This window comes from Berghia stephanieae, chromosome 9, assembly GCF_034508935.2.
Source record: "Berghia stephanieae isolate SIO BIC M18660-M18661 chromosome 9, UCSD_Bste_1.3, whole genome shotgun sequence".
NCBI lineage: Eukaryota > Metazoa > Mollusca > Gastropoda > Nudibranchia > Aeolidiidae > Berghia > Berghia stephanieae.
This window is the reverse complement of record NC_088368.1, coordinates 7,552,398-7,565,144: the sequence shown is the minus strand read 5'-3', so window position 1 is coordinate 7,565,144 and position 12,747 is coordinate 7,552,398. Positions and strand designations below refer to the sequence as shown.

The window sequence follows — 12,747 nt, the reverse complement described above, 5'->3', positions numbered from 1 at the left end:
AGCATGAGCCAAAATATACAACACAAGGGCATAGATCAAGGAAGAAACATTCTACTATATAAGTATATAAGTATAAGGCATTTGATACAAATGAAAATTATTTTCTCACCTTCTATAATGGGTTTGCTTGCAGGTGGTGAGACCATCTGAATGAGGGGAAAGAGAAGAAAATAAACATAAAACTATTTTTCTTTTTATTTCTTATTTATATTTGAGCTGCCAATCCATGATGACAATAAACCAAAAAAAAAAAGGACTTTTTCTTTATAAAAAAAAAACCCCAAAACCAATTATTCTAATTCTAATCTCATTCAACAACACAATTGATAATGTGGTGGTGGTTGTAGTAGCAGTGGTAGTAATCATGATGTGGTGGTGGTTGTAGTTAGTGATGATGTGATTGTGGTTGTTGTAGTAGCAATGGTAGCGGTGATGATGTGGTGGTGGTTGTTGTAGTTGTAGTAGTGGTGGTGGTTGTGATGATGATGATGTGGTGATGGTGGTTGTAGTAGTAGTGGTAGCAAAGATGATGTGGTGAGGGTGGTTGTTGTAATCGTGATAGTGATGATGATGTGGTGGTGGTTTAGTAGTAGTGGTAGTGGTTGTAGTTCAGTTTAGTGGGAGTGGTGATGATGATGATGATGATGTGTGTGGTGGTTGTACTAGTAGTGGTAGTGATGATTTGGGGGTGGTTGTTGCTGTAGTAGTGGTAATGATGATGATGATGTGGTGGTGGTGGTGGTTGTTGCAGAAGTAGTGGTAGTGGTAGTAGCTGTAGTAGTAGTAGTAGTAGTAGTAGTAGTAGTAGTAGTAGTAGTAGTAGTAGTAGTAGTAGTAGTAGTAGTAGTAGTAGTTGTAGTAATAGTAGTAGTGGTAGTGATGATGACGATGTGATGGTTGTAGTAGTAGTGGTAGTTATGATGTGGGGGTGATTGTTGTAAGGAGTAGTGGTAATGATGATGTGGTGGTGGTGTTTGTTGTAGTAGTAGTGGTAGTGATGTTGATAATGATGATGATGATGTGGTGGTGGTTGTAGTAGTCGTGGTGGTAGTGATATGGTGGTGGTGGTTGTAATAGTAGTGGTAGTGATGATGTGGTGGTGGTGGTAGTGATGATGATGTTGTGGTGGTGGTTGTAGTAGTAGTGGCAGAGACGATGGGGGAACGTTGGATGTAGTAGTGGTAGTGATAATAAGGTAGTAGTGGTTGTAGTAGTTGTGGTAGTGATGGTGATGTGGTGGTGATTGTAGTAGAAGTAGTAGTGGTGGTTGTACTTGTGGAAGTGATGATGACGTGGTGGTAGTTTTAATAGTAGTGGTAGTGATGATGATGTGCTGGTAGAGGGGGAGGGGGGTGGGGGGTTACCTTGGAGCAATATGACCTCATCGGAATTTGACAGAAGTTACCCGTAACCCGGAATTTGAGAGGTTTTTTGCAGTAAAAAATTTAAAAAGTTACCTTTATTTCATTCACGTAAACTTTACAATTGCGATTTTATATTGAATGTTTCATTATCTGGTTCACCCCAATATAATTCTGCAATAATGAAAAAACACATTTTAAGAAAAATGTTGGTCCGATTTCACAATAATCAGTCAATCAAGGGGAAACCTAAATTGTCTAAAAGTCACAAAACTGGGATTTGTCAATTGAAGTCTCAGATTTAAGGTTTTTTGAAAAGGGTGTTGTCATTATTTTTAAATCAGCATTTGAAGTAAACGTTAGAAGGCTAAAATAAAAATCAAAAATAATCCAAAAGCTTGTTTGTTTGTGTGTGTGTGTGTGTCCAAAATTAGTAGTAACAGCTTTTTAGGGTTTCAAAAGAGGGTGGACACAGTTTGAACTTTTCTCCCCACTTTTTCAACTATTTGAGTTGATATACTACTTTTACTCTGCTTCTTTTATTTTTTTTTTTTTTTGGTGGAAGCCTGTAAGTTTTTATGAACAACTCTATAATTATTTATCCCAGTGAAACTGGTGAAAGCTAAACTTAAAACTTTTCATAATGATGGTAATAATCGTAAAGGTGATTTTTATTTTTAAAATTATTTTGGTGTCAAATATTTTTTTTTAAAAACAATTTCTTGGAACAATCTCGTATCAGGAATGAGAGCAGAGAGCAGGAATTTCCCGATAAAACTGGAAGAGCTGGCAAGTTTGTGAACATAACAGAGAGGCAAGTAGGTCACATTTCATGTACTGCCATTGATTTGCTGGTAGAAGAATTAGAAAGAAAAGGTGGAAAAACAGATTCATCAAAAAGTTGTTTTTTTAAGAAGAAAAAGAGAGAAAATATAGTTTATCAATGTGAAAAAGTTATTCTTATTGGTACTCACAATGGTAGTCGTGGTGGTAGTGGTTGATGTTGTAACAGTTTCTTTCCCAACACTGCCCAACCTCCCATCTACATCAGTGACTGTCTTGTGTTTATTGCGCTCATGTAACATTTCAAGCACAGACTTCATCTTGCTGCTGCCTTTATTATTCCCTGGCTTGGCATGGTATGATGATGTATTAGAAGATGCAGAAGAGACAACTGATGATGAAAACGATGAGGATAACACGGACACAGATGATGAAGACACGGATAAACTAGAGGAAGTGGTTGTACAGGTGACAGATTCACGACTGCTGCCCCCGTGAGACTCTGGTAAGGTGGATAGATGGGTGGAACTACAACTGCTTATACTGTCAGACTCCATAAGGTCACTTTCTGACAATGAAATGCTATCAACAGAAGATGCTCCAACACTACCGACATCATCTGAGAGTTTAAATTTCTTCTTTCTCTTACAACCTGGAAGATCGTAACCACGTTTTTTTCTTTTCTTTTTCATAGCCATACCAGGATTAGATTTTGTCACACTTATAACTTTGTAGGTATTCCCTTGACTTGGATCGACAGAAGAAATGACTTGTGTGTTATCGGATTTCTTTACTTTTTTAGCTTGGTCAAAATCAAATTTCAATGCTTCTTCCACTTCAGAGATACTCATCGTTACATCTGTGATGGGATACATGTTGATTCTCTTCAAAGGCGCAGATTCCAGTTGACTCACTGGTTTTCCGGATTTCCGAGCAGTTGATTTCTTTTTTACCAAAGGTTTCCCTTTGGAAGATTTTAGTTGGATCTCACTAATAACACCTGTAGGATCAATGTTTTCACAAGATTTGTGCATTTCATTACTTTTCGTTGCTGTAACACCATTGATATTTTCAATAATTTTTATCTTTTCATCGTTGCTCTCAACACTACCTGACAAGTTGTTTTCTGAAGTGACAGTAGCTGATGGCTTTGTAGCATCTTCCTTCAAGAGAGCTGAATCCCCATTTCCACTTCTTGCACTGTTCCCACTACTGTTCAAACTAGCATCTGGTGTGTCAATCAAATCATCCAATTCTAACTCGATATTCTCAAACTGTTCCTCATCAGAATCTTCATCCTCTGTAATGTCTTCAAAAACTGGCTGTATATAGACTCCATTTGATGTGCAGTTGATATCATTTTTACAATCAGCACTGCCCTCTATCACCTGGGTGAGGACTTTGGGCTTTTCCTTGTTTTCTTTCATATCAAAAACCAAGAGATCACAGGTCGTGTTATCAAATTTCTGATCTGCAGGAATAGAATTCCATCCGTCAGAAGTTTTGTCTTTCATCTCACACTTTTCTAAATCAGTGCTATCTGAACTATCATTTATTTCCGTTCCACTATTTTCAAAACTTGTTGCAATTGTATTTGTGACTGAATCATTTACTATTGATTTGTTTTCTTTAGCTTCTGATTCTTTGTCACTATCTACTTCTCCAGTTCTATTTTCTACTTCTAACTGCTCCTCACTTATTGTACTCCTGTCAGCCGACATATTTTCATTGATAGCTTCTAAAGTATTCACTGAAGCAATAGTATGCTCTCCACAATCTGAACTCTCAGGTAGAGAAGAGTTCAAACTGTTGCTACCAGTTTCTGGTAACATTTTTTCTTCAGTACAATTGTCATAGTTTTTACTTTCTTGACAATCAATGCTATCAGTATTTTTTTCAGGTATTTCTTCCTTTCCATTTTTCACAATTGTTTCAATTTCTTCGCCATTTTTGGCTTCTAAATCTTGACTTTGATTATCCAGCTTTTTATCTTCCTCACTTGCTTTTGAAACCTCTTCACAAGAATTTCCCTCCTTTAAAGTGTCACAAGCATTACTTGTCTTGGTATCATCCTCCCTTGACCCAGTGTCATCTGCGGTCATATCTAAAGAGTGTTGGTTCCCCATGTGGCAGGCCTCTACAAAATCCCCATTCTCTTTCAATGACGACAAAGGATGGTCTAATTCATTCTTGGATTGATTCCCATCTCCTTCTATGGAGGGAGAATTAGATTCCATATGTCCTATGTCGTCATATGCAAAGTGTTACTGTGGATAAAAAGATAAAATAAAGTATATGGAAATCACTTTTATTTTTGTAATACTATAAACCTGGTAAAAAGACAGAGAGGGAGAGAGAGAGAGAGAGGGAGGGAGGGAGAGAGAGAGAGAGAGAGAGAGAGAGAGAGAGAGAGAGAGAGAGAGAGAGAGAGAGAGAGAGGAGAGGGGGGGGGAGAGAGAGAGAGAGAGAGGGGGGGGGGGGAAGAGAAGAGAGAGAGAAAGAGGGGGGGGGGGGGGGGGGGGTGAGGTTGAGTGATGGAGTCACCATAGAGACAGAAATATAAGGTTAAGAAAGTTTAATTATTATCCTCTAGTGGAGAATCACCAATATCTATGGGGACATAAAGGCTGTCACTAAAGAGGCACTCGCCTATTCAAATTATTATATTACTGTATTGTGGAAATTAACCTAGATCCAGACAAATCTTTTGAGACATCAACTACCAAAATCAATCTGGTAATAAAATCTGTAGGTGGGTACAAATGAATCTAGCAACAGGGCAGCCAGATGGCGATTCCCAATATCAAATGACTGACCATTATGCCCTTTTATAAATAATCAGTTGAGACAAAAGGTGATAGAATTACCCTTAATTAAAAAAAAGATTTACAAGTTACTCGTACATCAATCTGTAAAAAAATAGTTTCGGCCCTAACCTTTTTTTTTTTTAAAGAACAGATTTGTACAAATCTCTTGTTCAGCATATCACCAAAATGGCAATTGCATTTGGAGTCTAATATACAAAAGGCAATCTATTAGTATTAGCATTGCAAATATTCAAAGACGGCCGACAAATGACTTTATTACCAGACCGATTTTGTACGTTGAGTCAAAAGATTCATCTTGATCTATGTTATTTTGCATAATAGAGTAGATTAATAATGCAAATGTTGCAGGTTTTCAACTAGTAAATAATAATAAATTTGTCTAAACTAACAAACTTCTGAAGATCATACCCATTATTCTATTTGCTATGTTAAGACAGTCAAAAATTATCCCAAGATCCAATTCAGAAGTAGTGTTTGACAATGGATATTGTTTGAGAAACGTCAGCAAACCCTGTTAATAGAGACGATTCAGGCAGCTACAGATATTTTCCTATGAAAGAGGTACCGAGCCGATTGAGGTTGGCCATAACTTTATCAGTCGTCAACTTAAATAACATGTCCTTAGAGATTAAATCTTCAGGTGTAATAAATAATATATATATATATATATATATATATATATATATATATATATATATATATATATATATATATATATATATAGAAAATGCTGCAAACGATGTAAAAAGAGAATATTCAAAAAGATTGTAGACATGAGTTGCTAGGAAAGTAGAAGTTAGGGATCACAACGTAAACAAGACCCAATTAAACCGCCTACCCAGATTCCTCCTGTTTGTTTACAATGCTGTGTACGTTCATATTCGTGGTGAATGAAAAGCCGTGTGAAAATCTTTGCATTTGATGTGTAAAATGATAGGGTTGGGTGTGTAAACATGGAGGTCGTGAGATCTGAAACAGCTCGAAGTTTAGCTACAAAAATCTTGCTATTTAATCCTAATTTTGCGACTGATGTGTCTTAGAAAATCAAAAAGTAAACACATTTATTTTTATTTTCAAGATTTAATACAATCATGAATTGATTCTTAAATGGTTTAAGAAGCATTATTCATAAAAATCAAAAATTTGCTAGACATTCACTTCATCATCGATTTTGGCTCATATCTCGAATCGAAGCTTGCCACAACCTTCAAGTTTTTCTCAGCCAGCCTCACAAATTGTAATACATTGGGACATCAAAATTGGGAATCTCCCATTCGAAAACCCGACAAATCAGGATGAAATTCCATGGAACGGCATTATTTTCTATATAATTTACCTCTCTGGGAAAAGGTCCCCGGCTAATAGGGACGAATTTATCTGAGTCTGACATTCACTTTGATTGAAACTTTTTCCCAATTCTCCGTTAAATACCATATGAACAATAAAAACGGAACAGGAATACCCACTCAAAGATTATGACTTCACAAACAGCCATACCAACTACTAGAGCACTCATTATGTGTACTAAGACTACGGACCGTGTCATTCCCTTCAACTTCCAAGGTGTTAAAAGAGTCTTACACTTTTAGTCAAATTAAAAAGGAGGTGGGGCAATGCATTGATCCAAGTCTCAGCTTGCATTAAAGTCTTTTGCCTCTTCCTCTAAGACATCTAACTTGCACATAAAAGGAGTAGAGCGTGGTTAATGGTTTGTGTCAATAACCAATGGTGCTTTGTTTTAATAAAGTTGTTGACAACAACACATGTTCGATTGATATCCCTCTAGATGTCTCAGCTCTACCTGCAGGGATGCCCTGAAAATTTTTCTGGTGAAGAGCATATGAAATTATTTCGTACAAAAATGCTCTTCATCAAACAATATCAACTTAAAATTACAGAAAGGATACAAATCCACCTAGCTTCCCCTTAACCATTACATTAAACAAGCAATGCTTTCATCTTTTAAAAAAACCATCAATAGTCTGTCATCTGCATTTTTTGCCAAATTGGGACCTAAAATTTGCCAAAATTTGCCAAACCCCCCCCCCCCCGAAATTTGCCAAGAAATTTGCCAATAAATTTGCGGAGGAAAACTAAGCGTTTCAGTAAAAACTAACACGCGATACAGAAAAAAATAATATAAAAGACAATTTATTACATTTAAGGACTTGAGAAATGAAATGACTGTGATTAGCCTTGTTACAAAGATTTTAAAGGATCATTATCCGTAGAGAGTAGCTTTCCCTGGATTGGTCCCAGGCAAAGCTGCAACATATCTCAAGTTTTGCACTTTTTTTTTCGTTATTTTGTTTTCGCTTCTTTTTTTTCCCAAAATTTGCCACGCGATTTGCCAATTTTCCCAAAATTTGCCACGATTTGCCAATTTTGGGAAATTTGCCAAAATTTGCGGATCGCCATGATATTTGCGCCCGCAAATTGCCATTTGCGGCCGCAAAAAATGCAGATGACAGAATAGTGACCAAAATCAGCTGGCGATTTTTTTAAAAACTGTCTTCCGGCTAAAAAGAGCATCCCTGTACCTTGTTGCTGCCTAATTTATTAGAATAGCTCAAGTGTCTACAAATTCATGGGTTTCATTGGCCAATTAGCTTGACCAGATGAACAGTGTGTGTCAACTACATTTTGTGTCATACAACAAAAAACTATTGAATGTCTTGTTGAAGAATTTGACATGCACAACAGAATTTCTTTTAAAACAAACGAAATGAGGCGATTTGATTTTGCACAAAAAATGTTTTCAAAACCCTAAAAACACCCCTGTTTTAACATAAACTACTCTCTTATCACCTCCGAGATGCAATGACTTTCAGAAACATCTCCAGAATTCAGAAGTCAGGTATATCTTTCTATCATGTCTAAACTGGTCTTAGATATTCATGTACTGTTGAGTGGAAAGGATTTCTGAAATAATAAAATATGACAATATAAATTGGAATCAGGGTCATCTATATCAATTTGTTGATCCCACCCATTGGGCGAATGACATCATCATCATCTGTATCAGCTTAGGTACAGAGACAAACTCTACTTCTATAGCAGGGATGAAATCAGAAAACTAGGTTGTCAAGGAGAAAGCTCACTGAGGTGCCAAAAAGGCTTTAGCTAGCTGAGGGCATGAGTACAAGTACAAGGCACAACTCTACAAATAATTTTCTTTATTTATTTGCATCCAATAGAATGGTCTCCAGTCCAGATCAAGATGCAACAGTAAAAATAATCTGAATCTGAGTATGAGACTGAGAAACTAGGTGACAATAAGTGTTGACAACTGTAAACTGTAATTGACAGACTTTTGTTGAGTACAAAATTTCTCACCTCCATTCTGCATGCCATTATTAGTGGAAGAAATATGGGCCCTTGTTGACCTTAGGCTTAGGATTGAGCACAAAAATAAAAAATGTGTGCATTTTTCTCATCACCGGTTTTTATCTCGGTTCTAGTCTAAGTAAGGGATAACTCAAATATATTGCTAAAATCAAGTCTCAAGACTGAGCCTACCTTATCTGTTGAAGAATGTTGTATTTTGTGGCCTTTTTAATTAAAAAAAAAAAAATTCGTCAGAGTATGGCCTCTTTTTTTCCAATTTTTTTTTTAAAGAAAAGAAAGGGTAACGATGAGTAAGGGGCCATTCTAAGTACCAGTGACTACGATATACATTGCACAGGCAAAAACGAGAGTAATCAATCGATGCCGTGAAGGGATGCAGTCATCGGGCTCTCCTGTGAATCAGGTTGACACCTGAATATGACTTTTTTTCTTTATTGGGGGTGGGGGTCGGCATAGGCTATAGGCGAGGAAAAGAGGAGGAAAACAAGTTGACGCTTTGGGCCTCCGCGTAAAACCATCCGATTCACCATTCCTGTATTATATAATGAATTCTACTGAAAACAGAAATAAAGATACAGGTTTCGGTCTTTCAAAACTCACATTGTATTTGACATAGGGTTCTAAATTGTCCAAAGATTCGCCAAAACACTCACGTTTCAGAAGATTTTTGGATTGTGGACGCCGCCATCAAAGAAGTGTCAACATCACTGCGCATGCGTGCGAAAAATAGTTTTCTGACCCAAGTTCCTTCTTCGTGGTTTAGAGCCTTGTTGCTTTGCTGCTTGTTGCCGAGGCTGTCGGCGAGCGGCAGTGAGGCGGTAAGGCAAGGAAGATTATTGCTCGAAAAGAGATTATTAGGCTGACATAGTCTCTATTTTTGTAACGTTTATAACTGGATTGACCCAACAAGCAGGCGGCAGGAGTGGCCTAGATACTGTCAATCACTTCAGAATGACCCAATTTGAGATATAATATGTATTATTTTTGTAGATGTATCCTTAATATTATCGCCTTCCGTTCGTTCCTTTTTTTAAAAAATCAGCTATCATGATCAAACTTGGAACGTTCCTACCATCCCCTTTCATCAAATAAAAAGGAAAAGTAAACTGTTGAAACTGTTCCTGGTGTCCTAAATTGTGTTTTACAAATTCATAAAATGAAAAAAAAAGGAATCGTCTGCATCGGGAAAATCTAAGACCAGACTACAACTTCACGACACTACTCATCTCATACACATCCCCTCTATCTATCTATCTATCTATCTATCTATCTATCTATCTATCTATCTATCTATCGATCTATCTATTTATTATTCTATCTATCTATCTATAACTGATTCTCTCTCATGTGTATGTATATGTATGTAGGGGATCGGATTCCCATTTCATACAATTCGCCTGTTGGACGTCGTTATGCACTCTTACAATAATGTGCGTCACTTCCTATAGATAGAACGAGGTTGACGTCACTCGGGTCTTTGTTATTGCTTTTAGTCATCCGCGTTTATGAGTAATTCTCACTAAACGGTATTATCCAGACTATAAACGTTTAAGCTTACACATAGATTTGTGTGTTGGTCCGTTGTATTTCCGGAAGTATAACGGACCAAAACACAAAACTGTGTGTATCCATGAACGTTTATTAGTCAGGTTAATACAGTTCAGTGAGCATTACTCATAAACGCGGATGGCAAAAAAAAAACAATAACAAAGACCTGAGTGACGTCATCTTCGAACTATCTATAGATAGTATGCGCTTGGCGAAGAAGCTCACAAGATTGCCATCCGGAAGTATAACGGACCAACACACAAAACTGTGTGTAACCATGAACGTTTATAGTCTGGTTAATACAGTTAAATGAGAATTGCTCATGAACGCGGATGGCAAAAAACAATAACAAAGACCTGAGTGACGTCAACTTTATAGATAGTTCGAAGATGACGTCACTCGCGTCTTTGTTATTGTTTTTTGCCATCCGCGGAATCCAGGGATTAATTTGCTCATCAGTCGAGTCGGGTAATATCAAGTTAACGATGACGTTCCCAACAACCTACAGTGGTCGACGGACGACGTGGATGGAAACGAAGATCTGTCCTAAGAGTCTTAGAACAGATCTTCATTATCTCCCACGTCGTTCGTCGATCGCTTCAGGTTGGAAAGGTAATCGTTAACTTACTAATGTATTATCCTGGAGTTAGAGTATTTTTTACAACATTACCCTCACTGACCACTCTCATTTCCCCTTGATATCTATACTGTAAAAGCCAAGACTTGACCCCACTAAGCAGGAAAGCCACACATTCTATAACCACCAGTAATCCAGTGATAAAGGGCCATTTGTTTCAAAAGCGTTAGATTATTGTAGTTACTATGACAATGTGTTCATTTCACTCTTAGAACACGTTTTGTTTTGTTGTTTGTTTGTTTGTTTGTTAGTTTGCTTTTCATTCGTTTTTAGGGCGCTTGCGACACTTTAAGGTCATTTCCGGGTCATTTCAGTGCAAGTTAGATCCACATCATGACATTTTGATAAAGAACGAGATCCATTTTGTCGAGGGTTGAAATCAAATTGGGGAAGAAATCGATTCATTTCCAATAAAGATGAGTGCGATACCACTTTTGATAAGACTGTTTGACTGACGGGGATTAAATCAAACAATGTTTATGGCCCATAATTTGAGCGGAAACAATCCATAAACACACCAATGACGTCATTTGACGTACAAAAAATACATATAATAATTATATTTATTAAATGTCACATCATCTGCTGTTGGTTTATAAATGAAATCATTTTTCCAATTGCAAGTAATACCTATTGATTAGTTAACTGAAATAGCTTTTTCATCATCTGGTTCCTCCATTTGGAATAAATTACCTTTTGAGATAAGAAACACAGAATCCCTAGAGGCATTCAAAAGCAGGCTAAAGACATTATTACTTTGAAAACATTTCTTTACTTGGTTTTCTTTTCTTTTAAAATGTATTTCTATGTTGAAAGCATTTTAGATATTGAATATGTCTGTATCTAATAGCTGTAGTCATTGTTTAAATAATGATATATATTTTATTTTTGTAAAGCGCCTAGAGCTCATATTGCACGAGAGGTTGGCGTTATAAGTATAAGTGTGCAGTATTATTATTATTATTATTAATTAACAAGAAAGATCATAGAGGAAAGTTATTAAAAGTACGAGAGAAAGAGTAAGACAACGGAAACTGTTCAAATGTGGAACTAAAATATTCCACGAGCAATCCATCCAATGAATCAGTTTTGACATTACCTGAAAATCCCATCCCATCAAAAGCAAAAGGTCCCGCTAAAAGCAATACACTCAAATGCTTACAAAATACAATATTATATTCAAAACTCTTTTTAATGAATAATAATATATAACAGAGAGATTTTTCACCCAAAAAAAATATCATCTATTTAAAAAAAAACAACAAATGAACTTCATATTGACTGCCTCCCTCTCAGCTAATGACCCCGGCAAGGACCAGGAAAAAAACTAAGTTATCGTAATCAATAACAAAGATAAAGAGCAACGTGGAAAGGGAAATTGGATAATAGGGGGATAGAGGACACAGCAAGAGTGACCTCACTCTTAGAAAACAATCACACCCAACTAATTCAATTTGGTCAACTCATTATAGTTTTCTCCGTAAAAATCGAACCCTGAGGGAGTGAAATCACCGTTTAACGCATTCCTCCATTTAGAATAACCAAGGTGAACAACATATTGTAGTTTACAAGGTGTAGCTTAGATGGGTACTTGAAGAGCCATAACTCTTTGATTGGACCTCAAGCCCCCAACCGTCGTCATAGTTAACATATAGATAGTATGCGCTTGGCTAAGAAACTCATAACATTGCCACCCGGAAGTATAACGGACCAACACACAAAACTGTGTGTATCCATGAACGTTTATAGTCGGGTTAATACAGTTCAGTGAGCATTACTCATAAACGCGGATGGCAAAAAACAATAACAAAGACCTAAGTGACGTCATCTTCGAACTATCTATAGCCTGACACTGACCAAACAATGACGTCAAAAGACCAGTTTTTGGCCACAAAAGAAATCAAATCGTGTGTTGTATTCAATAGTTCAACCAATGGGACCACTAGTTTCCATGAGCTCCACTAACGACAACTCACTAGGCGATGCAAAAGCCAAATAATGACGTCAAAAGACCAGTCCTTTTGGGTCTCAGTGCGTGGCCTTCGAAAAGTTATGGCCTGATACTGACCAAAAAATGACGTCAAAATGCCAGTCTTTTGCCACAAAAGAAAACAAATCGTGAGTTGTATTCAATAATTCAACCAATTAAATAACTTGTTTCCATGAGCTCTACTAACGACAACTCACTAGGCGGTGCAAAAACCAAATAATGACGTCAAACTGCCAGTCCTTTTGGATTTCA

The 12,747-nt window shown here is 36.9% G+C and overlaps 1 protein-coding gene across 10 annotated transcripts in view; it reads right to left on the bottom strand.

The window, feature by feature from the left end:
- The window catches only part of LOC144979581 (uncharacterized), a 35,182-nt gene extending 26,135 nt beyond the window's left edge, over positions 1-9,047 (bottom strand). For 5 of the 10 annotated variants that reach the window (XR_013646734.1, XR_013646736.1, XM_078926331.1 and 2 more), the window contains exons 1-3: positions 8,921-9,033; positions 2,336-4,411; positions 110-146 (exon numbers count right to left, since the gene is read on the bottom strand). Coding sequence is in view for 7 of the 10 variants with exons in the window: in XM_078926331.1 (XP_078782457.1) it covers positions 110-146; positions 2,336-4,381 (2,083 nt within the window). In the remaining 3 variants the exon portion in view is untranslated. Of the gene's footprint in view, positions 1-109; positions 147-2,335; positions 4,412-8,920 lie in introns of all 10 variants that reach the window. The other 5 variants (XR_013646735.1, XM_078926328.1, XM_078926330.1 and 2 more) reach the window with 2 other exon arrangements.
- Positions 9,048-12,747: the final 3,700 nt, after the last annotated feature.